The 27,565-nt window shown below is 39.6% G+C and overlaps 1 protein-coding gene across 1 annotated transcript; it reads left to right on the forward strand.

Moving 5' to 3' along the window:
• Positions 1-1,193: 1,193 nt before the first annotated feature.
• Positions 1,194-26,591, forward strand: TOMM70 (translocase of outer mitochondrial membrane 70). Its single transcript, XM_083820341.1, has 12 exons — positions 1,194-1,554; positions 10,916-11,089; positions 12,385-12,511; positions 15,591-15,700; positions 17,476-17,624; positions 18,571-18,778; positions 19,367-19,501; positions 20,660-20,767; positions 21,453-21,569; positions 23,406-23,503; positions 23,842-23,964; positions 24,439-26,591. The coding sequence occupies exons 1-12, from the start codon at positions 1,276-1,278 to the stop codon at positions 24,590-24,592; spliced, it is 1,782 nt and encodes a 593-aa protein (XP_083676467.1). The 5' UTR covers positions 1,194-1,275; the 3' UTR covers positions 24,593-26,591.
• Positions 26,592-27,565: the final 974 nt, after the last annotated feature.

A 27,565-nucleotide genomic window follows, 5' to 3' on the forward strand; every position in this document is an offset into this window, starting at 1 on the left:
GTTGTTTAGTCTGGAGAAGAGGAGGCTCAGGGGAGACCTTATTGCTCTCTGCAACTACCTGAAAGGAAGGAGGGGGGAGCTGGGGGTTGGCCTCTTCTCACAGATAACCAGCAATAGGACTAGAGGGAATGGCCTCAAGTTGAGCCAGGGGAGGTTTAGGTTGGAAATTAGAAGACATTTCTTCTCAGAAAAAGCAGTCAGACATTGGAACGGGTCGCCCAGGGAGGTGGTCGAGTCACTGTCCCTGGGGGTGTTTAAGGAAAGGTCGGACCTGGTGCTTAGGGACATGGTTTAGTGGGTGATATTAGTGGTAGGGGAATAGTTGGACCAGATGATCCTGGAGGTCTTTTCCAACCTTAATGATTCTAGGATTCTATGGACTGGGAAGTACTTTGGCCATATTGAGACAGGTGACAAGGAAAAGTGGGAGAGTCCCACAGTTTTGCCAAAATATGCTTACTCATAGAGTGATAATCCATACATTAAAGGAGATACGGCTCCAGCTGTTTATTACCAGGCACCAACGCATATTGACTCAAGAGTCCAGCAGGGCCGAAGCTCATGAAGGGGCAGGACGGCAGGTTAAGTTGGGCGAATTATCAAGGCTCCATAAGAGATGGAAAGAGCAGGAAATGAAAGAAGCTGCACCCTCTGCAGTTGCACTAGCAAAACCTGTAGTGGTTAGGAGGTCAGGATGTCAAGGTGCGAGTGTCATCAGCACTCAAGGCAACACCAAATTCACCTTGGCAAATATTGACTGGGCTTCTGAAGTGTTTGCTTTGCAACGTTACTGTTGTCTTTGTTGCCAGCGTGTTTTCCCCCCTCTTCATAGCAGTATGTATCTGCACTTAAGTTCAGTTTTCCTTCCTGCCTATTAGGAAATTTGTAAGTATGAAGTGACTAGTGTAACCTGAGTAGAAAAGAGAGCCAAAGACGGCTGCTCTTTATTGACTGAGTGCTGTGGAGATAGATAAGTGGAGACAGAAATGTGAGTCCCCCCTTCCTGACAGGGATGTTAAGCTGGCACGGCCATGTGCGGGCACACCACACAAATACAATTCCAGTACTGCATATTCAATACTTTCCACCACTGACTCTCTCCACAACTTCAGGAAAACAACAGCAAGGCCCGCACTGAGGGCACCGGGCTCCTCCGCGCCGGCAGGCGGCGGTGCGGCGGGGAGCGGCGCGGAAGTGCTGGGTGCCCCGCGCTCTCCCGGCCTGCTCCGGGTGTCCGCTGACCCCGGCCCTCCCCGCCGGCCGTGCGAGCGCGTCATGGCCGCCTCGAAGCCCGTGGAGGCGGCGGGCGGCGGCGGCGGCGGTGGCGGCGCGGGGCTGTCCCGCTGGCAGCTGGCGCTGGTGCTGGGGGCGCCCATCCTGCTGGGGGCCGGCGCGCTGTACCTGTGGGGGCGGCGGGCGGCCCGCCGCGGGGGCAAGGGGGCGAGCGAGAGGAAGACCCCCGAGGGGCGGGCGAGCCCCGGGCCCGGAGCCTGCGGAGGAGGAGGAGGAGGAGGAGGAGGAGGGCAGCCCGATGGGCCCGGCCACCAGGAGACGGTGAGAGAGGGGCCGGGGGAAAAGGGGTGGGGGGTAACGGCAGGGCCCCGGGATCCTACAGCCGCTGCCCGAGCTCGGGGGGCAGCTTGGAGAGGGGGTGGGCGGCCCCCGTAATCGCTTCCCTTCTCCTCGGATTGCTGCCAGCAGTAGTGGTTTGCTCGAGCTTTGAAAAGTGGCTGAAAGCATCCTGCCGGGAAGCATGCTTCGACCAGGTGAGTCTGAAACTGACCAACGTGAGTCACTGTTCAGCGATGCTGCTGAGAAATGTCCTTCTGTGGAAAGAAGAGGCGGTCAGAATCCTTTAAAAATGAAACGTGTTCCATGAAAACGCAAAACCTGTATCATTAAAGCAGCTGAAACTTCGTGGTAGAGTTTGCCTAAACGCAAAACCTGTATCATTAAAGCAGCTGAAACTTTGTGGTAGAGTTTGCCTAAATAGGGACGCTTTCCAGTCTTACATTTATCCTGATATAAATGACCTTCCTGAGAACTTTCAGGTGAAGCTGTGTCTACAAAACTTGAAGGGCAACATGGAAAACCAAAGTCCAGATCGGATGCGTGATTCTCTTGTATGTCCGTCTGTGGAAAAATATCTCAAATGTGCACTTTCTGCACACGTGCAGCGACTGTCATGTTGTGCTGCTGAGGTGAGCTTACCATTGACAGGCACACGTAAAGTGTTAGACTTGGCAAACTGGTTAGATGAGGAGCGTAAGCAGTATTATTTTAATTGTGATGAAGTATGTCGGATTTTTTCCAATGTTTATGGTGTGGTATACTGAAGCTAGTCTTAAACTTGGCTTACTGGAACCAGCTTTAAGCCACGCTGGCTTTGATGACAAAATCTCATTGAGGTATTCCTGCATTTTCTTCTCCCATTCTTTTATGCTGCTTAGACTGCCTCGAACCGTCTGTTAGACAACAGTTTAAACTTCTTGTCTGAAGTAATCAGGATTGAAAAAATAACTGGGAGATACGGGATGGTAGGTTTTAGCCTTGATCACTTCAGCGATGAATATTAATGTTATGCAAGTGAGCGTGCAGGCGGTGGTAGGAACAGGCATGGGAGTGGTGAGGAATGTGGCAACTTCGTAGCTACTGAATCACAGATACCCTCAGGCATTGCTAGAACTGCAGTGAGCTGCAAAACCTATGCTGGACCTGGAGGCAGTGATTTGTTGTTAGTTCATGGACAGCAGTTCTTGGCAAGCAGCACAGGGAGGATGAAATCAAACTTTGTTTGCTGTGGTAGCTTTGCCTGGTGACTGTCACCTTTATGGTGTTGCACTTGCTACACGTGAGCTCTGGGTTGCAGGCTACTCATGCCCTTTATCTAGCTGCAGTGACTTTGCTGTTGCTAGCTCTGGATTTCTTGGATGTATTTCTGGATTGCAGTATTTGCCATTGAGTGGTTTATAGTCATTCTGTAGCTGAACTTGAAGCAAGAAGTAGCTTTTATATAAAACTTAATTTAAATATATTTTGTGCTATATTTTATAGCACATATAGTATTTTGTGCTATATTTTATATAGCACTTAGTTTAAAGCATTTTGTGTCTAGCACTTTCAGATCACTCCCCAAGATAAATTACTGGTGGACTGTGCATCTAAGACTAAGTATATGGTTGAATGGTATGATCCAGAGTTCCTTGAAAAGCGTTCTTGCATACTGTAAAGAAGTGATCGAAATTACTTGGCAAAGCAGTAGAAGATGGGATCAGATTTGCCAGATTATATGAGACAATAGAGTAGCTGGTCTAAATACCGTTGCTACAGAAGAATTAACGTGGTTGCAGCATCCCTTTATGTGTGTGGGAAGGGTTGACTTCCTGTTCCTCATATCCAAAGACAAGATATTGTGTAGATGTCAAGTTTCCACAGGTTTTTTTTTTAGTTACAGATATTATTGATAAGACCCTTGACTCAAAACACAACCTTTGCAGATGCTTTTCTTGTTGACAACCTTCACTGTAGTGCTCGGCCTTTCTACTATGGTGAGGTGAATTTTTTAAACTCAGTCAAATTTCAAATGCAAATCTGTGTGGTGATTAAGAGCCAGTAATTCATTTCACAGCTTAAACACAAGTGGGAGGTCTTCTAGAGAACACAATAATGGTCAATAATGGATGGGCTACCAGTAACTGTGTGTGTGTGTCAGATAACTAGTCTTTTACTTATGTTTCTAACATAGGATCTAAACATTATTTCCAAATTTTCTGCGCATTTCTTTAAATCAGCTCTTGCACGCATTTGAGATGCTCCGTTCACTGTTTCTGAAGACGTGACCTGGATTATTTTTTTTTTCTTTAAAAATATCCAGGGTCTAAAATCTTCTTTGTTATTTATTCAGACTTCTTACTATTTTGCGTTCAGTTCAAGCTTTTCTTTTAGCTGCTGCAGAGGCCTCACATTTTTCCCCAGGCTGTATCTGCACTAGAGGAGGCTCCTGGCATAAATGTACTGGCCGACTGCAACTGACGTCGTGTTGGCAGAAGCCCTTAGCACAGGCGTTAGGTCAGGAAAAGCCAAACTACTCCTGAGATCGCTTCTTTTGTAAGCATAGCTCCTTAACAATATAGTGAACTGGTATTCTTGTACCAATTAAGATTAAAAATATATTTATGGATGTCCTGATAAGGTCGGGAAGTCAAATTGTGTCTGTTCGTTACAGAAGTTGTCATCATTTCTGATTGTTTGGGTGGAATGTGTTTTAGCCACTCAGTGACAGCAATTGCTTTTTGTATGCTCTCTAGTTTGTGGTGAGTATTGGTATAACTTAAACGTGTTGGAAAATTAAAATGCTTTGTATTTATTATGTTAGTTTGTACCCAGTTGATTCGATTGTGTTTTTTACTTTTTCCTTGGTAATTTAGCAAGTTTATGCCCTCCTTGAGTGAGAGGAGCAACCAGTGGTTAGTCGGTGAGGTAATGCATTGGATGTTTCAGCATTGTTTTTTCCCCTTAAGTTAAGATCATTCCCTTAAGCAAGTCTGCCCTAGTCCAAATCTCACCCATTAACTGCCACATCAAGTTTCTGGGCTAACCCTGTGGCTTTGGCATTCCAGGAAGCAGTGAGCCGACTGTTCAGTTGATTCTCTGGCACTGCGTATTGCAGACAAAGCTGGTTTGGGCCACAGCAGGGCTTTGCTGTTGTGCACTTTCTTGCTCAACATTTTCCTCTGAGCTGGGTGCACTCAGTTGGGCGTAGTGGTGGGTGAGCGTGGCCAAACTCACTGGCTTGTGTGATGTCACGTTTTCAGGATCAACAGCCAACTGGTGTGGCTTCTTTCCAGGATCTATTTTAATAGCATTTGCTAAATGTTACCTATCTCAGTGCTGAGGTGTTAAATCACTGTGTCAAAGAATTAGAATTCTTTGTCTATATGTGTTTATGTTGGTACTTATTCTGAATTAATCTAAGCAAAATATGTAAAACGTCATTTCTGTTGTGTTGTGCACCTGTTGCATAATAAATCTCATCAACCTACTGTAAGTTCTATGTTTCATGTCAGCTGTAGTGGACAGGTGTGGAAAACTCTTAAATATGTGTATGAAAGTGGTAGAACAATTGCTAGACTCTTGGCAGCTTGTGCAGCTCGCTTATTCATGGTAGGCGTGGATGACACTCGTTTGAAAGGAAGGTGACTGCTGAAGAACATTGACAAATTGTACTGTAAACTTGGGCTTAATTATTTATAATACATCCTTGCTTGTGCTCTGAATTTCTGTCTGAAGCTTGTGGAAATAGTTCTTCTCATAGTGGTTTTAATGTTAGGGAGTATCTTAAACCCATTTATACTCAGTTAATGCTTTTCAGTGTAGGTCTGAGATAAGACTTGAGGTGAATGATTAAAAAAAAAAAAAAAAGGTTATTCAGTACTAGTGAAAATAACACTTTTTTGGTGCCTAATCTTATCAAAAGGGCCTCTTGGTCCTCTCATTTGGAGAGGAAGAAAGTGGTTTAGACCTCTAGGGCATCTTTGGAAGCTAGTGAATTAGCATTGTCTGAAGCAATAGTCCACCTCCCTGTCATCTGTCAGACAAGGGCTTGTGCAAATCCTTTTCAGTCAAGAGAAAATGCTGGAACTCCCCGCTCCGTGTTTCTGTTGTGGCTCCGTGTTTCTGTTGTGAATCGCTGCCGTCGCTGACTGGCAGCAAATTTCTTGTTCTGCTTTAAAAAACAATGTCCCTCAAAGACAAAATTCTGAACTTCTGCTTTGACCACGCTGGCATTGCTGGAGGTTACTGCTCTTTATTCTTGCAGCTGCCAGCCTGTTCCTGTGAAGTGGCGGCTGTTTGCGTGCAGTTTCTGAACATTTTGTGCGGAGAGCACCTTTGCTGAGGTTAAAGTAGTAGCTAACAAATTTTTGCCTGTGCTATCTGGTGTCTAGAAAGTTAGGAATCTGCTCATTTAATTGCCTAGATAATTGAGTGCTTCTCAAATATACAAGTGTTCTTTTGCTTAAAGTCTAGGTTTCAAGACTTATTAGTGAACAGCTGCTAAAAGCAGTCCTAAATACTGAGATAGTATTTTTTCAGGTAACTTCTGAGTTGCTTACAAATTTTGAAATGTTGTCAAGATTAGAAAAAAGTATATATCTTTACTGAAAGCAGTCTATTGAGTATTTTGTAGTATAACCATTGTAGAGGCATAAATGGTGAGTGTCAGGATAGAGTAAACCATGATGCATGTCAAAAAATCATCTTGCTTTTGGCTGTGATAGAAAATATTTATTATAGTTTTGGTTTGGCTGTGTCAAACGTCTGTTTGACAACTGGGTCTAAATATTAAAAAAATAAAAAGAAAAAATTGTGCTGTAGAGAAGTGTTAGCAAAAGTTGCTGAAATTGCTGCCATTGTTTTGGCATCTGTAAAGTACGCAAGACTCTTGTGATGATAGATAACGTTTTTTTTAACACTTGCTGGTTTGCTCTGACCAACCAGTCAGAACAAAGCCCGACTGTTCAGTTTTTACGTAATAAAAACAGTTCCATCTGTAGGAAATGAGCTCTCAACATGAACACGGTTTTAAAGAAAAGTTTTAAAAAAAAAAAAATCCCCCAGTGGGCATTAAAGATGGAATAAAAGGGTGTTGTGTTTGTTTTTTTTTTTTTCCTCTGCAAATATGTAATCAGAAATGGCTGCCATGATATACCAGACTCCTTTATTGAAGAAAGTGTGGAAAACAGACTTCTTTAATAGAAGGCTCTTTCTGCTCTGCTGGCTTCAGGTAGGGGTGCTGTCCTCTGGCTTTGCAGTGTAAATACACAAGAGGTTTCTGCATGCCCAGTATGTGCAGGGCAAGTGTCAGAATCTCGTCACTGATACAGTATTTGTGCCCTGAAAGTATATCTTCTGTCTTTCCATGGGATGTCTGCCATAGAGTGTCACTCCTGTCATTGGCAGGAACGAAATAAAATTCCCTTCTTGTTAAGTTGGGATTAGAAGGAAATCGTTCTTGTGAGGAACTAAAGCTGCTCTTTGGAGAATAAAGGCTGTTGTAGATTGTACTTAAATGCGGAAAGGTAAACTAGTCTTTAAAACTGTACTGGAATGCCATCAGAGAGCAGAATAACTCTTTGGTGTAGTTCTTCTGAACCGCTCATGAGAATTAATCCAAAGCAAAGCAAGACAGAGAATTTCAAGATGCCCTTCCTTTCGTGCTCACATATTCAGAAAAACCTGTGGCATGTTTCAGTGCTGTATTTATTTATGCTGCCTTGGCAGTCAATTGATTATGAACTTCCATTCATTTTATTGAGCTGGTTTGCTTGTTGTGCTGAGCCCTCAGTTTGTCATCTTCTAGTGAAAGGAAGTTCTTGGTCTGCATGGCCCTTCATTTTAGGGACAAAAAATACGCAGTGTGTCACATAGAATGTTACTGCAGTAATTGCAGTTGTCATGGATCAGCTGAGTAGAAGCAGTGAAACTGGAAGATAGAAGAACTGTTGCCTTCAAAAAGAAAAGAAGTCTGAAAATATTTTCAGTCTATTGGAAAATAACATCTAGAATTGTTACTTGTGCAAGAAAACTGAGGGAAGTGGGTTTTTCTGTTTACTTCTGGGTGAGGTACATGAACTTTGCTTGCATGATCACTTTCTTATTTGTGCAAGCCTTCAATGTAGCAATTGAGAAGAAGGACTGAAAGGCTGAGAAGCAGTAGCTTGAAAAAGTTGGAAAAAGTTCTTCATTGTTAAATCTGAGGCTCGAGAAATTTTCGAAAATGGATCATTTGTTAGTAACTTCCATTTTCTTATTTGTGCATTTAAAGTGATAATTTTTAATGTCCAAAAAAGCAACAACACCCAAAGCAAACGAAGGGAAGCGTGGGTTTTAGGTTTTTAGTGTTTTTTGGGCTTCATCAGGTTATGCTGCAGTTAACTGAATATGTAACTTACAAATTATTAAGCTTCTTTGAACAAAGTTATTGATTATAAGAACTCTTTAAGTTTCACAAAACTGAAATAAAAGATATGGTGCTTTTTTCCCCCGGCAAAATTTTGTTCCATGACTTGATCAGTTGTATATCAAACCTATAACCTATCAATATATCAATTTGTATAAATTTGTATGAATTGTATCAATTGTATACAATTGTATAACAATTGTATACAATTGTATAAATTGTATCATTTTATATATATAAATGTGTATATATATAAATGTATATTCATGTATAAATTGTATCAATTTGTCAAAGTTGTATATCAAACCTATAAATGAACCACTATTTTCTGCTATTTTTTCTATTGCAAACGAGTGATATAATTGGTGAGAAAATAAATTTCATTAGCATTGCTATTTAAAAAAAGAGAGTTGACATTAAAACTTGGCATTGTGGTTTATAAGTGACTTTGAGACGCAAATACACCATTTTGTTATTTTTAATGCACACTTCATACAGCATGGGATTTGTTTTTCATGGGGATGCGATGCTAAGCAACATTTTTCATATAAGCCCTTATCAAAGTGGATTTATTCATGATGCAGAGCTGTATCGGCCTTTGCATTTAACACAACAGCCATTCGGAAATGGTATATTGCATGCATGTAGAGGACTGGAGCAGAATAGTGTGACAAAGGTTGCAGAGAGAAAACCATTCAAGAGTTGCAAGTCTTGTTTAAGGCAGCATAAGAAAAAAAAAAAAAGGTTGATTTCCTTCTGGCGTTGGCATTGCTTCTGACTGGGAACACAGGTCTGAATGTTACAGCATGGCCCACGTATCTTGCGTGTTTTTCTTTTTGGTACCAAGTAACTTGGAACAGCACTGAACTTTGTAGGTTATTTCACAAAGATGTTTCTATCATGGTTTGATGTAGAAACGCAGAAGGAAAAGTTCAAGCTGACTTTCATGCATTTAAGTTTGTCTGTTACATGTATTAGTTAAAAGAGGAGCAAGTGGTGTTGTAGAGGGAGCCAAGTTTATAACATACTTGAAGTAAATGGGAAGTAAAACCTTCCCTTCAGATTTGGGTTGAGTTTTGAAGGAACAATTTATCAAATACACAGTTACTTGGCTCTCTGTAAAAGTTTTTGCTCACTAGTTCTGGTCTGTATCCATGCAGTTAAATACCATATACAAAAAGGGGTGAAGCTGGTCTTTTTATCAATTCAAACTTAAATCTTTAAAACAAAAATCTTGAGAGCAATGCAGATTATTTTGTTTTGTGAACAATGGAGATGATGTAGATGGCTTTCCTATAAAGCTGGTTACTGGTGAGGTCTGACTGAAGAGCTTTGCTGGCAGTAGGGATATTTAAGAAATACTCTCCCTTATATGGTTTCACTGGTAAGCCTCTCTTCAGGAGAATGCCTGTAGGGTAATTGTATTCCATTTGAACATCTATTTTTATGTAGGAACCTAAGTCTGGCACCCATTATCTGATTCTCTCATGCCGTGATTGGAAACCAAGCCTTAGAAGAGGGGCCTGTACAGCAACTCCTAGTCCCCCTCCAGATTTTGTGTTTTAAAAATGAGTTAGATACTAAAAATGATCAGACTGGTATGTAACAAGCAGGCATCAAGGGAAGCAGGTTGTTGAAAAGATGTTTTGAAGTTTGTCTTAAAGTTGTTTGGGTATAGCTTGTGATGCTGGCAGTGAATGAGAAAGGAGAGGAGACAGCAGTGTAGTCAAAGAAGAGACAGAAGTATTGTCAAAAAAGAGCATTTACAATTGCAAGCAAATCACAGAATCATTTAGGTTGGAAGAAACCTCCAAGATCACCTAGTCCAACCTCTGACCTAACAATCCTAGCTGATCTTTTTTTTTGTGTGTGATTCAACAGGTGAGATGTAGTGAATCCTGCAGCTATTGTTTAAGGCATTACTACTATCAGTTTTACGCTTTCCTTCCTCGGAGAGGTCAGTAGAACAGCACGTGTGTTCATACCTTTGTTCGTTTCAGTCTGGTAGTTTAGCCTAAGCAGCCCCCAAAATGGTGGTCACTGAAGCTAGACTGTGAAAGGAAGAGAACTCAAGAAGGTGGGTGATAGGATCTTTTGCAGCTCCATATGTCTTGAATGTGAGTCGTAGCCCTTTGATTAAAGAGAGGCTTTTTACATCTGATTCCTCATAAACCACGTTCAATAACTGGTCTGTAAATCTAGGAGTTACGTGCACATGTGACGATTCTGATTTCTTCGCAAGTGCAGATGTTCCACGAGCAGCACAGAACTTAAAGATTCATTTAGCAAGGTCACAGACCAGTTAGCAGTTTTCCTTCCTCTGCTAAGAATGATAGACCATGATGGTTCAGCGCTTTCTATCAGTGGATGGATGAGCAGGTTGTGTGAAGCTGTAAGGGAGGTGGCTGTGAATTTAGTTAATTAGCCTAGTGCACGGAAGGCAAAGCAGCTTGGTTTTTCCCTACAGGTTTTATTCATCTTGCTCGGTAGGTCTGTCCACAAAGTGCTTCCCATATAGTTCATATTCTCCTGAGTCAACTCTTTACTTACAGGCTGTATGTGTTTCAGTAGGAAACTTTTCCTATTTGAATTGCTTTGTTTACTTCGTGCATTTAGTCTTTGGAGAAATAACTATTTCAATATCAGTGAGAAATCTCATTGGTTCTTCTGATCACCTTTCATCTTAGATTAAAACCTGTCTAGCTTTCCAAAGAGAAATTACTGCATTGTTTGATACCATTGTAGTGAATCTTTTCAGAAGCTTGTCTGCTCTCTCATACACTTGCAGAAGATTTTTTTCTTCTCAGAAAATGGAAGGAGGGAGATTTTCAGAAGTCCAGTCTACAGCTTACCACTCAGCTCTTTTTTATATCTTTGAAGATGAGCCCTTAAGTGCGTTGCTTGTGAGCAGTGAAGCTTTTCTCATTTGAACTGATCTATCACTTTATCTTTCAGAGCCCTCTTGATAGAGCTCAAGCAGCCAAGAACAAAGGAAACAAATTTTTTAAAGCAGGAAAATATGAGCACGCTATCCAGTGCTATACTGAGGCTATCAGCCTGTGCCCTCCTGAGAAAAACCTTGATCTGTCTACCTTCTATCAAAACAGAGCTGCTGCCTATGAACAACTGGTAAGATTAATTATAAGTTTATTCTAAAAAGTCAAATTTTAAATTATGTATGTTGTCATTTTTGTCCACTGAAAGATCCCAGGTGGTGATATGGGCTGCTTCACAAGATACTACAGCTTGCAGCTATTTTTCAGTAGTTCATCACACTTTTCCACATGTAACTAAAGCTATTTTCTGTTAACCGAGTCCATTTTATCCGTCTTATGTAATTCTGAAGTGCCTCTCCCTTGTAAGATAAGGTTTTAATTTCTTATCCTTTGGAACAACTTTATTGTACACGTTAGTTTAGTTTTATCTTTGCAAGAGTGTTGCTTTAACTGTTGAGTGAAAAGCCAAATATTTCAAAGGGATGCTGCTTCAAAAATTAAAAAAAAAAAATCACAGAACTCCTACTAAAGCCTAAGCCCTAAGTTTTGCACATGTGGAAGCAACATCTACTTGGTAGCTGTGCATACATGATGTTAGTTTTAGAAGTCAGCTTGTATTTTTTTTGTTACTGTATCATTAGTGGTAAATTGCCGCAATACTGGCTTCTGTGGCAAAGTTGGTGAGGTGAATGGAAAAAATGGCTTTGTGTAGTCTGAAGTATCAAGTGAGAGACTGATTCAAGAAATTGAGCCTTGAAAAAGGAGGCATAAAACAGTTCTGGTCTAATCAAGTACTGCTTATAACACTAACTCATGTCATAATGAATGCATAAAAAATATGGTTCCTCTTTTTCAGTTATTAGAAAAGTCTGTTTCGATCACTAATTTTTCAGATAAATGGATTTTAGTTTTTAATAGCCTTGACCAGTTCTGTTCCTACATACAATCATTTTTTATTCCTTTATGGTAACAGTGTAGTGAATTGAAATAGCAATTAAAAGAAGAAAAAAACCCACCACCAAACTAACAGTTTCAGCACTTTGATAAACTTGTTTGTTGATTTTCATTATAATTTCGTCTGTCTTCTATTTTTTGTGTACCAGTCTTTCAGTCCCAACATTACCTCCTGCAAATATCTTTGCATCAACTCATTATCTTCTCCCGTATGCTTTGTACAAAAACTGTGTGGTTTCATTTTTCTGTAGGAATTCCTTTTCTGTTTTGTGGCTCTTCTGGTGCAGGTGGCTTCCAGTGGCGCCTGGCAGTTTCTTACTGAGAAACTTAAAGAAATAGAAGCAAGCAGGTAGAACCAGAGCCCTGGGAACTGCAGCTACTGTTAGGTGGGCATGACCCTGGAGTTGGTAGTGGAAAGCTATTATCATGCATCTGAGTAGGGCTTCTTTCATCATGTTGTTTTTCTACCCACAGCAAAAATGGACAGAAGTGGCCCAAGACTGTACAAAGGCTGTTGAGCTTAATCCTAAATATGTAAAAGCTCTCTTCAGACGTGCAAAGGCTCACGAGAAACTAGACAATAAGAAGGAATGTTTAGAAGGTGAGTGTCTCTTAGCACTTTGGAGATGATAAAATTTCTGTAGTTTTTTACTTCTTGTAACTACAGTAGTGCATAATTATTCGTTAAATGCCATTCATAGCTGCTGCAAATACATTTTCATTTATGTAAGAAGAAACTTTTTCTGTTTTTCAAGCTTAAATCTGCTTAAATCTGAAGTAGTTGTTGAGAAATTCTTCTTACTGTAGCCACTTAGCGTTTTCTCTTTCCAGGAAGCTCCTTACATGTTAAAGCAGAATTCATTTAACATGCTGAGTAGATAACCCGGACAACAATCATTCTAGTTCCATACAGTACTAAACTTTCTTCTCTATTTGTTTTAGAGAAAAAGTAATCTTCCAAAAACTAAGGTGTTTTTACAGGTGGAGATGTATGGTCAGGAACAAGAGTGTTACGGTCATTTAATGCATGTGATAGGTGTTAAAGGGAAGGCAGTTCCAGTAGCGTTTCTTTCTGATGAATAACAGTTACGAATATTGGAACAGATTAAAATAAAAATCCTTTTGTATATTAACAGTATGTATTTGGCAGAATCTACTGTGTCAAATCCCTGTAAATACTATTCTGCTGATGCAAGATTAAAAGGCAAATGAATTTTCAGCAGTGCTAATGCTCATTATCAAATAAGGACAGAAAATAAGGTAGTGTTCTGATGACTGGCAATCTCACCATTACAGATCAAATTAGTTTCATTAGGTGTAAAAATAGCTAAGAATTAGATCTGCTGAAATAGAAAATAAATTTAATTTTATTTATCTTCTGGCAAGATGCCTTCCTGTCCTGTTGGACCATCGTAACTAGAAAAGTATGGCTTACGTCAATCAGTCTAGTCCTTTGCAATCACACGTGCACTATAGAAGAATCCATAGAATATTTACTGGATCTGCCAAGTGCTTGCTGCAGACCAGCTGCATTTCTAGAGTCCTGTAATAATATCTAAACCTTATGAAGTTGAAATAAACGGACAGGGGATAAAAGTCCCAGGAGCAATCAAGTGTCCATCTGATAGCATGCCAACTTTTAAATGTAATTCCTTTGTGATGTTAAGTGGTAATGCTCATAGCAATTGTTTTCAACTTGTACTTGATTTTAGTTTGTAATACGTTTCATATCTGAAAATTATATGTGCTTTTTTCTTTTCTCCTGGATTGCATCAGTTTTCTAGTAAAATACTGTGCTTATCTGCCAACCATGTGTAGGCAATAAAATCCTTGGAAGTAGGGTATGTCCATGTAATGGAGGAAAAGCAAAAACAAAACAAAAATTCACCACCGCTGCCAGTAAAAACTCCCTCCAGTGATCCATGGCAGTGTAATATGGGAAGATGTTCCTGCCTTACCCAAGTCTGGGCACTAGTTTACAGCTGCCTAGATGAGTAAAGCATCCCTGCCAGGCACTTAAGGTGGTAGAATATGGTACTGCTGCCATATACTCTTTCACACTTTTTCTGGCTGTATTGTGTTTTCCAGGAACTCCTGTTTTTCTTGACCATGCCAGAGTTGTAGGGAATTGCTATGTGTAGCGATGTAGGAGTACAGAAAAATCCAGGGTATTGGACGGTGTTTGAATTTCAGGTCCAAACTCTGCTCATCTTCACTTTAATAACCTTATACAATGACTTTGTGGGAATGATATTTGAAACCTTTTCCCAGATTTTGCTGCTGCTTCATTAATGGGACTGGAGTTTAAATAAAACATGAATAGGAAGAATCAATGGTAACATTGCATTAATTATGCGATAACTAATTGCATAAATTCCCCATCCCTGGAATTGTTCAAGGCCAGGCTGGATGGGGCTTTGGGCAACTTGGTCCAGTGGGAGGTGCCCCAGCACATGGTATGGGGGTTGGAATTAGATGATCTTTAAGGTCCTTTCCAACCCAAGCCATTCTATGATTCCACAAATGATAGGCTCTAGAGAAATAAAGATAACGTACAATAAGAGTGAATTTGACACTGTGAAACGTTATTCAGGGAGCAGTGTATCACAGTATCACAGTATCACAGATTTCTAGGTTGGAAGAGACCTTAAGATCATCGAGTCCAACCTCCAACCTAACACTAAGTCCTCCACTAAACCATATCGCTAAGCTCTACATCTAAACGTCTTTTAAAGACCTCCAGGGATGGTGACTCCACCACCTCCCTGGGCAGCCCGTTCCAATGCTTAATAACCCTTTCGGTAAAGAAGTTCTTCCTAACATCCAACCTAAAACTCCCCTGTCGCAACTTTCGCCCATTCCCCCTCGTCCTGTCACCAGGCACGTGGGAGAACAGACCAACCCCCACCTCTCTACAGCCTCCTTTAAGGTAACTGTAGAGAGCGATAAGGTCGCCCCTGAGCCTTCTCTTCTCCAGGCTGAACAAGCCCAGCTCCCTCAGCCGCTCCTCGTAAGACTTGTTCTCCAGACCCCTCACCAGCTTGGTCGCCCTTCTCTGGACTCCCTCGAGCACCTCCATGTCCTTCCTGTAGCGAGGGGCCCAAAACTGAACACAGTACTCAAGGTGTGGCCTCACCAGAGCTGAGTACAGTGGATTAAGATCTTCAGATGCCCTGTGTGTTAATGGAAGAGATATGATACGGATTAGCACTTTAAATGGGCTTGCAAGGTATGTCTTTTAAAGTTGCTTTCCGAAGGTGCAGAGATAGTTAGAAAAAGTAGGGGATCTAATCTAGGAAGAGTTCTTAAAAACTGAGAAAGGACTGAGCTATGATTGAGCAGAACGTGAGTTTTAAAAGTTGAAACTCCCTGCTGGAGGTATGAATTTTTACTATTCATCTAAGTGTGTTTGTCTTTAGATGAAGACATGAAGATAAAAAATAAAGGTTAATTTTCTTCATTCACTGTCATGAAGTCCTTTTACCACAAGGAGATCATTTTAAATACCAGTTTATCTCTTGGAAAAAGTGGTAAATACAACAAACAGGAAATTGAAGCTTTTATCGATTACAGAATGTGTGTTAGCTTGACTGTAACTCATTGATACTATGGCACACTTTTATGTATTCCAGTGACTATCAGAATTTGTCTTTAATCTGTTTTTTAATGGTGTTTCCTAGATGTCACTGCAGTCTGCATTTTAGAAGCCTTCCAAAACCAGCAAAGTATGCTATTAGCTGATAAAGTTCTCAAACTCCTTGGAAAAGAAAAGGCCAAAGAGAAGTACAAGGTAGGGCTTGTGATACTGCTTAGAAATTCTGATTTCACCTGACTGTTTAAATGTTGATTGTTGGCATTCTGGCAACTCTTGTAAGTCAGTCGCTGTTTTCATCTGCTGAAGTGTAAAAATTGAAGTGAATGCTTTTGATTATTATTATTATTATTACAAAACGAGTGTTTTACTTTTGTTGTTTTCCTTTGGGACCTGGCCAAACTTTTTGAAACCTCTGTAGGGAAGAAAAGCCTGTTTCTAACCAATCAGATTGTTTCCTTTTGATAATCAAATTTATTATGACATTCAGGAGATCTGAAGTTGATGTGTTGCCTTACTTGGGGCTTTTCTGGACTAGCAACATAATGGAAGCAGCGTGTGTTAGAGCAGTAGTAGTCAAACATTCATTTGTATATCAGGTGGAGTTCTGTGTGTTGAGATAAGAAGGTTTATAAATGAAAATGTGTAAAAAAGATTATATAATAAACACAATGACTAGCTTAAAGTGAGAAGGCTGATAGGGTTTTCACCCCTAGGTTATTCTTGGCTTTATAAATGGAAATTTCATGCAGGAAAGAATATGTTGACAGTGGAATTCATGGGTTTTAAAAAGTGGCAAAATAATACTGTTTAAAACCAACCAACCAAAAAACAAAACAAAACAAAAAAAAACATAAGAAAAAATGATGCAGGGTGAAGTTTTGTCTCTTTATTTGTGGTCAGGCTTCCTGATTCTATCTTGAGAAATATGCCTTTATCTCCTAACTACTACAGATTATTTGTGACAGTTGTTGTCTGTTTATGTTCCATTTCTGTAATTAGGTGCTCATACTTATATTTTGCTATTTGGGCACTCAGATTTCTTTACATAAATGTTGGGAAACTGGCAGCAGCGAGAGTTATGGAAGTATAGAGATAGCCAGGAACAGACATTTTAAGTTACTACAGGTTTACAAAAGGTTGGGACAGGTATTAAAACATGCTTGCTTGTTATTTGTGACTGTAGTTTAAGTACTGAAATCCACAGTGGTTTTGAGATGCTGAATTTCTTTCATGTAGAAACTTACATAATTGTGTGGCATCGAGGTAACAAAAAATGAATCATGCTTTTAGTATGGTAAGCACCATAAAATAGGTGTGCTTCATATAGGCAGTATTATGATAGAACTTAATAGAGAAATTGAGAAGAGTGTATTCAGATTTCTTTTGCAGGAAAGATTGAATTGTAATTCTCCTGTGCAAGAAACTTTTTATGGTTGTACAAAGGATTTTGCACCTGAAAGCTGTTACTTCTCACACTGTGGTGAAAATGTTTGGTGTCTGGGCCAAGCCCAAGAGTTAGGATATTGTCTCACTAGTCTTCATTGCAATGATACCAGCTTCTCTTGGACAAATTGGAGAAAAGGGCAAATTGCCATTCAGAATCTAGTTGAATTTAGGCTCATGTTTAAACTACCAGCTTTCATTTTTCACACAATTTATGTGCACACACACTGCAATGTGTTACAATATTGTAAGAGTCCTCATTTCTGGCCATGAATGCAGAAAGATGCAGTCTCCTTTCTTCACTCTTAAATATATTCACTTGATTTCCTCTTGTGATGCATGTTGAATTTTGATCTGAAGCTTAAATAGTCCCTAAATGTCAAAAATATCAGACTATCAAATGAGATAGTGGAAAATCATAAATTGGTTCTTTCCTGACTATTTTTTTATAATCATGTTTATCCATTTCCACGTTTACCATCTGATTTTACTGTCTAATGACTTGAAATTACTTTTCTCTTTTTCAGAATCGTGAGCCTCTGATGCCCTCACCACAGTTCATTAAATCCTACTTCAGTTCTTTCACGGATGATATCATCTCCCAACCTTTGCTTAAGGGTGAGAAATCGGATGAAGATAAGGATAAGGAAGGAGAGGCTTCCGAAGTAAAAGAAAAGTGAGTATACAGTATGTTTAGGGATTATTTGGTGTTGGAATTAAGTTTTTAGTGGTTTTGACACTCTGTTCAGTGTAAGTTGCTGTTTTACAGTACTTGCCATGGGATATCATGCGGTAATAATGTAAATGTATGATTTACATTATTTTTAATAATAAATAATTTTAATAACCAATAAATAAAATTAATAATATAGAAAACATATTTCTTTAATTATTACAGAATAAATAATTTATCAGTATTACAAAGGAAACTTTTATTGAGGCTGACTGACTAGTTCCAATCTGTAGGTGGCTTTGATCCACTAAGCAAAGTGAATAAAGTACAAGATTGGACAATAGGCCGAATATTTGCTACAGCACCATGGTACAGCTTATGAGATGGAAAGATTAGAGAGTGCTGAATGATTCTCCTGGCAAAAGGAATGTTTTATGTTGAAGAAGAGCTTCCAAGGAAGAAAGCAAGTTAGTCTTCACCAAATCCAGGACATTTAGCTGAGAACAAGGCAGTACTAACAGTAATTTTTGATCTGAAATCCTTTTCTTCCACATAGAAACTGCACATTGCTTGGTGCGATATTCAATTTGTCTGAGCTGGAATACCATCCCAGCCCTTTTGTTTTAAGGCAGAGATTATCGCTGTCCTTAATGTGAAAAACATTCAAGGGACATTGAAATCATTGAAAACATTCAAATCATTCAAATGAAACTAAGTTCAAGAGGTGAAAAAAAACCACACCTTATTTCTTTGCAGTGTTATTTGGGCATGTATGTCTAAGTTGTTTTCAGTCTGTGATGGTTCTGTCGAAGAATATTTGTAAGTTTAATTGCAATGCTAGTGTTGTAGCTCAGTATAGCAAAAAGCTAGTGTTTGTTAAGTTTTAAAGAAAAGTCTGAATTGCAAATGCAATGTTCAGTGAATACAACTGTTCTTATATCATTTACAGCTCTGGCTATTTGAGAGCAAAACAATATATGGAAGAAGAGAACTATGACAAAATTATCAGTGAGAGCACAAAAGAAATTGAAGCAAAGGGAAAATACATGGCAGAAGCTTTGCTTCTGCGAGCTACTTTCTACTTACTTATTGGCAATGCAAATGCTGCCAAACCAGACCTAGATGAGGTCATCAGCATGGAAGATGCAAATGTGAAGGTAAGAATTTGTCACAGCTGGACTGTAGTGTGGGTTGAGAAAACATGTAAGTTAGATGATAAACTTGAAGTATAGTTCAGAGATTTTTTTTTCCAAGTTTTGAGGTACTTTAATGGAAATGGTCTATTTTCTTTTACTGTTTTGTAAAAGAATTTTTTTCCAAGGGATTGTGTATATCTGAAGCATCTGTGCTAAGTCATAAAAATGAAAGTACAGAGGAAGCTGAATCAGTTAGAGGCTTATGGAATCTGAAAAATCAGTTCATAAATAAGAGGAAAAACATTAACTGCACTTGCATATTTAATGGTTGCTAAAATGCTTGTGTATTTGTATGTGTAGGGAAACTGTCTTCTAAAGAATTTGTGTGGGGGTGAAGATCCACATAGATGAAAGTATAATTTCAAACATTTGAAATTAGGCAAGGGAGTTGACTGATTTAGATTTAATATGAAATTTATTCATGCTTAGAATAACATATGTTAGTAGGAGAAAGTAGTCAAATGAAAAATTTAGTGTAATTATAACAAAGTCCTAAACTGGGAGACGTGTTGAAGTGGCTAATACTTCTTTGAACTTGTCTTTTTACAGCTCCGAGCTAATGCTCTGATCAAACGAGGAAGTATGTATATGCAGCAGCAGCAACCTGCACTGTCCACTCAAGACTTTAACATGGCTGCTGATATCGATCCTCAAAATGCAGATGTTTACCACCATCGAGGACAAGTAAGAAACATCAGAGATTTTGTCCCAATACAAGAAAGTTTCAGTGTATGCTAAAAGAAAAATAAAGAGCAGTACATCACTGGACACAGTTTATACTGTTTGTGGCAGAAACAGAGGAAGTCTTCCTTTGGAACTGTTGAGGAATAAATACACAGTGAAATTTTCACGTTCAGGTCAGGCAGAAGCAGCAAATTTCTGTAGCTATAGGAGACAATGCAGAGTGACAAAGGTTCAGCCCTCTGTCAACAGGAACTCTGATTTAAAAGTATTAGGGATTATATACATTTACAGAGCAGTATCTACATAGGAGGAAACTACGTGACAGAAAATAAAACCATGTGTTCCTGCTAACTCACAATCTGCAGCCCTGCAGCCTAAACAGGCATCTGTTCAGCTCATCCCTCTCCCACTTGTGACGCTGCTGTGTCCTTCAGTAATTCGTAGGCCTGAAGAGGCCTGCTTCCACTGAGCTGTAATATGAAAGATGCTGGAAGGAAAAGGAGATATTGCCATATGGAGATATGCTAAGTTTTATTTTGTAGGGAAGACTTCCACAGATCAAGTGCCTCTCTCCATGAATTTGTTAGATCTCTTTAGTGCTCAGAAATAAGAACAGTGTTATTTATTAATTGAAGGGGATGAAAGTTTTCTGCAGACTGAAAATTAGTATTTTAAAGTAACTTCACAGTAAAGTAAGAAGGTGACAAAGTAAGTGCCATTCTTGTGGAAAGATTAGACTGTCCAAAAAAAAAAAAAAAAGCTGAAATGCCAGTTGGGAAAGCCAAAATGTTTCGACATCCAAATAGTCCAAAGGCATTAACTACAGTAAGGCAAAGTGACTTGAGAAAATACGGCATGGTTTTGGAGACTGGACATTAAGCTAAAGCAATAATGGAAACTCAGTATTCTCTAAAATGCAAACATTCTCAATCCCTACATATGGACACTGCCTTTTTATGTATGAAGCTGAAGTTTTATTGGTGGATCTGTTGTTTTATGGAAGTGATTTTCTTTTTTAGTCATGGATTTTGTAAGTTTCTAGATACTTCTAAAACTGAATTGTGAACAATATGAGTAACTGATGCTAACTGAATTATCACTTAAGTGTATGAAGCACAGATTAAATGCAGAAATAGGATTTTCTTTCATTCTGGTTAGCTGAAAATCCTGCTTGACCAAATTGAGGAGGCTGTGGAAGACTTTGATGAATGTATTCGATTGCGACCCGATTCTGCCTTGGCTCAAGCACAGAAATGTTTTGCACTGGTAGGTAACTTGCTGGCTTTGTCTGGGTGTTCTTTGTTTTTAAAGAGTTGTTGAAAACATACTTTGTTTCTCTGCTTTCTTCCCATTTCACGGAAGAGTAGTGCAACAAACATCTCAATTTCTCCTAATAATAAGATAAATAATGCAACAAGAGATTCTTCATTTGGAGCACGGGTTTACTATTATTTTGCAGTGCTCATTATTTAACAGTAGGTCATCTTTCCTGTTTTGTGGTAGAGGAACACAATTTTTCACTCTAATTATATGACACAAAGCTTCATTTAAATCAATTTTAAAGTTGTGTAAAATATCCATCTTCAAGAAATTGAAAACAAACTATTTCAAGCTACTACAGTGGCTCTGCATGCAGGAATCTCCTGTGGAAAGCTTTGCATGGTGTGAGCAAGGAGCAGTTCTAAGTCTGGGATTTCTAGGCTTTTGAAATGGAGGGAGGCTTTTGGCAACTCTCAGACCTTGTGGCTTCCCTCTCTGTCACCCTTTTTTCTCTACTAGTCCACTCTACCAAGGACTTAAACACACGGTTGGTTCCTAAAACCAGGTTGGGTAGGGTGTCATCTTCTGGAATTTGTAGTTATTATGACACATGTTGGGGAAGTGGGTAGGTCTGATGAGCCATATTTTCCTTTTCTTGTTTAATTTTGCCTTTTCTTTTTTTCTTGAATAGTATCGCCAAGCCTATACAGGAAATAATCCTTTGCCTGTGCAGGTAGCCATGAAAGGCTTTGAAGATGTCATTAAAAAGTTTCCAAAGTGTGCTGAAGGCTATGCTCTCTATGCTCAGGTACTTGCATTTTACTCTTCCTTAAAAAATGTTGCATTCTTCTGTGCCTTTTATTTTGGATAACATGTATTTCTTCAAATAAAATTTTTGAAAATATGTTTTGAGATAACACAAGCTCTTTTGCTGGAGTGGGAAGGTAGGTGATGAGAATCAGGGGTGGTTATTACGACAGAAAGGTCTGGAGTACGCTTTTGTTGAATTTGTCCATGTGTGTGACATCTCATCGGATTAACATCAGGGAGTGTGTACGCAGTTTGGGAGTGAAATCTGTGGAACTAAAGTAACAGTTCTGTTCTGACAAATGACATGCTCTGGTCAAGGAGAGTTTAGTACAGGTGTTTGAATTACACATGTAACAGAGAATGCCGTTTCTTCTTTAAGAAAGTGTGTTACTGATTCTAGTAGAATCATAGAATCATTTAGGTTGGAGAAGACCTCTAAGATCGTCCAGTTCACTGCCAAGCCCACCATTAAACCATGTCACTAAGCTCTACATCTACATGTGTTTTGAAGACCTCCAGGGATGGCGACTCAGCTACTTCCTGGGTAGCCTGTTCCAAGTACTTCACAACCCTTTCAGTGAAGAAATTTCTCCTAATATCCAACCTAAACCTCCCCTGCACAACTTAAGCTGGATTTAACTCCATTCACCACAACTCTTTGGGCCTGGCCACTCAGCCAGTACCCAATGAAACGTACACCCGTTCAAGCTATGAGCTGCCAGTTTCTCCAGGAAACGCTGTGGGAAACAGTGTCAAAAGCCTTACTGAAGTCTAGGTAGACCACATCCACAGACTTTTTCTCATCCAGTGAGCGTACCACCTTGTCATAGAAAGAGATCAGGTTCGTCAAGCAGGACCTGCCTTTGATAAACCTATGCTGACTGGGCGTGATTGCCTGGTTGCCCTGTAGGTGCTGCGTGATGGCACTTGAGACAATCTGCTCCATGAGCTTCCCTGGCACCAAGGTCAGACTGACAGGCCTGTAGTTTCCCGGATCCTCATTCCCACCCTTCTTGTAGATGGGCGTCACATTTGCTAGCTGCCGGTTGACTTGGACCTCCCGTGATAGCCAGGACTGCTGATGAATGATGGAAAGCGGCTTGGCGAGCACTTCTTCCAGCTATCTCAGTGCCCTGGGATAGATCCCATCAGGCCCCCATAGACTTGCGTACATCTGAAGTGTTTTAGCAGGTTGTTAACCATTTTCTTGTGGATTATGAGGGCTTCATGCTGCTCCGTGTCCCTATCTACCAGCTCAGGGGGATGGGTACCTGGAGAACAGCTGATCTTGCTGCTAAAGACTGAGGCAGAGAAGGCATTAAGTACCTCAGCCTTTTCCTCATCTCATGTCACTGTATTTCCCCCCACATCCAACAAAGGATGGAGATTCTCCATCAGTAGTATCAGATGTTCTGTTTCAAAGTAGGGAAGCAATATGGAAACATTTTCTTTTGATTCCTTTTGATCAGGACAAAAAACTGAAGCAGAAACATTTAAAAAAAAGGAAGAAGTTGAGACTTGCACTTGGTGTATGTGGTGGGTTTTTATGTATGTGTTTTTTTATTTATTTGCAGTATTCTTAACTTGTTGATTGCGGATCTGCCATTACAGATGGTGCTGTGATCAGTAATTTTTGCACCTAAAGCCTAGCGGCTTTCTTCTAAAAAGCCTTGATTTTGAAACTTATTTGTGGTAACCGGTGTGCCTGGCCTGCTCTCTGGTGAGAGTTATATCCGATCTTATATCATCAATATCATTTCAATTAGAATCAGCCTAGCACAGGGTGCATGTCCTGGTTGCATATATTGATATACAGGTTTCTCTTTTGATGCAGGCACTAACTGATCAACAGCAGTTTGGCAAGGCAGATGAAATGTATGATAAATGCATTGATCTTGAGCCAGACAATGCCACAACATATGTTCATAAAGGGTATGTATTCAGTTCTGGTGAATGAATCCAAACGGAAGGTAGGTGCTTAGAAGTTTAGCCAGGAGAAGTAACTTTGCAAAAACAGCTTAGTGCTGCTAAATATATTTCTACAATTTCTCTTGATGTCTAAATGGTAAATAAGAGTGTAGTCTCAGTAAAATTTCATTAGTGTTTGTTCCTAATTGATTATCTGCTTGAAGTGTATCTGACTCTTACCGTAGCCTCATCTTAATGTCTACCATGCCTCACCCTTAAGCCAATTGGGATCTTTTTTTTGCGTACTTGATCTGGGTTTTGGGGAGTATGTTGATATTCTAAATTTTTTCTTTCCTTTGCAGTTTACTTCAGCTTCAGTGGAAGCAAGATTTAGACAAAGGTTTAGAACTCATAAGCAAGGCCATTGAAATTGATAACAAATGTGATTTTGCATATGAAACCATGGGAACGATTGAAGTGCAAAGGTAATTGAAGTGCAGCGTTAAGAATTCTAAGTTACTTTTGAAATTACAGCAGTCCTTTAGATGTCCCTATGGATCTTAAACCTTTCTTAAGATCTTCTCCCTGGTGCAGTGGGAGGGCAGCTCTTAACTGTTGTCCTGACTGCTGTTCTGTAAATCTTAGGGAAAGGCAAGCCTTCCCTTTATCTATGGCATAATTCTGCTTTATGATTCGGCCACCTTTGTAATTACTGGACAACATGCAGATGAGTGTATGTGTGTTTAAATATATCCCTTCTGGATTTAAAATAACTTCATTGAGCTGTATTAGGCTCAATGTGTATCTAGTGTAGTCCTTAAACATATCTTAATGGACCATTTATACTGAGAATCCTGACCTATACACCCAAACCTACTGTTGGTGTTTAAAAAAGGTGCTGCAGAGATTCAAAGATTGCTTTGCTGGTATTAATTGGATGATGTTTTGGTTTATTTCAGGGGTAATCTAGATAAAGCCATTGAAATGTTCAACAAAGCTATCAACCTGGCCAAATCTGAAATGGAGATGGCCCACCTCTACTCACTCTGTGATGCTGCCTATGCCCAGACAGAAGTTGCAAAGAAGTATGGATTGAAACCACCGACACTGTAAAAACAAACATAAAACAAGAGGAGGAAATGACCTTCTAAAGTGAAGTTGCCCACTTCAGCCCAAAAGACGCTGTTGCAAACCATGTTGAATGGTGGAACTTAGTTTTTTCCCGTTCGTGATGTTGTCATTTGCTACATCCGTTAAATGTTTAGGTGTTGTGGGAGTGGTTGTTCAAGGAAGTATGCAGTGTTGCATCTTGTTCCTTCTGCAGCAAAAACCTTGAAGTGTGTTAAGGGAAGTAAAGTTGCAGGGGAACAAATGGAAGATATTTTGGCCATGCAAATAAAAACTTTACATTGGTTCATTTTGGGTGATTACGTTGTGGGCAATTTTTGCTTTACCAAACAATATTACAGCATGTTTTTTTTTTTCCCTTTTGATTTTAAAGGTAATACTAGTCAGTGCTGTAAAATAGGTTTCTCTTTTATATGTAATTAATCCTTGAGGGTTGATTTTAATTTTGCAAAAGGAAAAAAAAAATTTACAAACTGTTTAATAATAGGGATTTTTTTTAAAGCCAGTAGCTGTGAAGAGAATCCTGTAAATATATGCAAGCATGCACAATCTTCCCTTAGAGCCCTTCCCACCCTCTGCATAACTACTTAGAAATGGTCCTGTGGCAGCTATTAGGGAATTAATTTGATAGTCCTTATCCTCACCCCAGAAAAAGCCCTAGTGTACTGTGTAGGAGAGCTAGTACAAAGGTTGTTGGGGGAGAGAGGTTAGGTGACATTGCTTCAGTGTGGATTTTACTGGAAGAAAGGCCATGTTCCCATGCAGCAATCCTTACTTGAATGTCACGGGAAATTGTTCTGGAAGGTTCTGAGAGACTTTCAAGAACAGAAAGCACTGCTGGGAGTAGAGCTGCCAAGGTAAGGTCATGCTTGCGTATAATCTTTGTAATCTCTGTCTGTTGCTGAAATGTAACAGTTAATAGACTGTCTAAATTCTCTTCTTCATTCTCTAGAGACTTCTGTGTTTTGATCTAGACCTTGTAATAGCCCTCTGCAGGATTAAGTGAGATAAAGAACAAAGCATAGTCTAAAACTTCAAATAATGGATTAGAATCTTTATTGGTTTCCTTGTTCTTCAGGCCCTGTGTTGTCCAAGATTACAGATAGTGTAGAAAGGAAGCAACTGGTCTGCAAACAGCACATTGGCAAGTTATTAAATACTAGTATAAACAGTCTTCCTTTAACTAGGAACTTCACAGAGGGCTTCTCTGCTGCTTTGGGTTGATCTTTCTGGTACTGAAGCCAGTCCATTGTGCCTCCCCCTGGACTGATGTGGCTGGATAAACTTCATGCAAATTCTTAACTGATGTTGCTTAATTTACCATACACTGATTTGGACTTCTTCACATCCTAAAATCATAGATTTCCTTGTGCTGGATTTTCTAATGTTTTTCACATCCTAAAGAAATGAACCAAACTGTGATCAAACTGTCTTGTTTTCTACTTGTGACGCTACATAGCAGCAGCTCGTATTTTCAGCTTGATCATCATTTCTCCCAGCAAATAAATTGAGAATGAAAATGGTAAGCAGTAGACATGGAGATTTAATCCTTTAATTATTTTAGCTAGCTTAGTAGGGAGATCTGAAATTGTAGTGTTGGTATAGAAGGCACTGGAAGGTACTTGCAGCTGCTAAGGGTATTGCACGTAACAAGTGTCAAATGTCTTCTGGAACTTCCAATCTCTGCATCAGTTACCCGAGAACAAAAATATGCCAGGCTGACTGATGTGTCCTGTTCTCCTGAGGAGTTTTTATTCGCATGGCCTTATCTACATTGGCATTTTCTCCTCTTCACCCTACCTTACCCCATTCCTGCCCCCACCAAATCAATTAAGGGAAAAAAGCATGTGCTGTCAAATACTAGCATTCCAAATCATCACAGACTCTTGCCTGTTCTTGAACTAGTTTGAAACTGCACTGAAAGGATGCATTGTCTGTAATTTTTTGTAAATGATGTATCACCTGTAAACTGAAAAAAAATAAATATTACCTTCAAGTATTTCGCTCTGACATGTATAAGAACAGGTTTTGATGAAAGTGGTCTCTGCAGCAGTGTTCTCTATACTTATTTGTGATTGCTCTGAATCTAGGAAAGAATTAATAATAACTGACTCCCTGTCATCTCTCACTTGAACCTTTAAGAAAAGAGGAGGAGACGTGGAAGGAACGAGCCTTATCTCTGATTGCTTCCATCACCTGCAGAGGTATGATCTTGAGAGCTGAAGATTACAGGGGAAAGGAAAGCTGGGAATCTGAGTAGCTGGCATTCTGTTCATGTGCGTCTCTGGTTGGATTCTGCTCAGGCTTCCTTTTAGTGAAAGGGAATTTAGTTTTTTTAATGGCTGATATAAATGAGGTTTCGCTTTATATGAGGTATGCATATGAACCTTAAGATTTTTTTTTTAATATGGGTTGAGAGCTGAAGTTGAAACAATTACTGCTGCTATTTAAAAAAAACCAACAAACTGGTGAAATCATGTAGGAAGTTTAGTACTGAAGACTTGGGTAAACTTGTTGTATCCTAGAGACTGTGGGAAGCCGTTTCTATGCATAGTTGTCATACGTCTTAGTTCTGATTGTGTAAAATTCCTGCTGTTCACCTTCAGATATAGATAAGTTTGCCAAAATGGAGGAGTTGTGCCTTGCTTTACCAAGATCTGAGTGTAGATTGAAAGTGAAGAAGGGAACTGGCCTACACTAAGGAGCTGTACTGTGATTTGTCTTGGAACTGAAGAGCGAGCCAGCTTAAATACTGCTTTGAGCAGGCTTCCCCGCTGCAGTGGTAATAACTCTTCCGCTGAATTTTGATGAAGCATTACTATGTTTTCTACCATTTCTTTAAAATCTATTGAAATCCTTGCAGGCTGAACTTACGTAGCCATTACAGGGCTGCAACTGGTTGGTTTTATATACTTAAAAATATTGGTGCATATGTATAATGTGGATACTTAAAGTGCC

The sequence above is a fragment of the Anser anser genome (assembly GCF_964211835.1).
Source record: "Anser anser genome assembly, chromosome: 1".
Lineage (NCBI taxonomy): Eukaryota > Metazoa > Chordata > Aves > Anseriformes > Anatidae > Anser > Anser anser.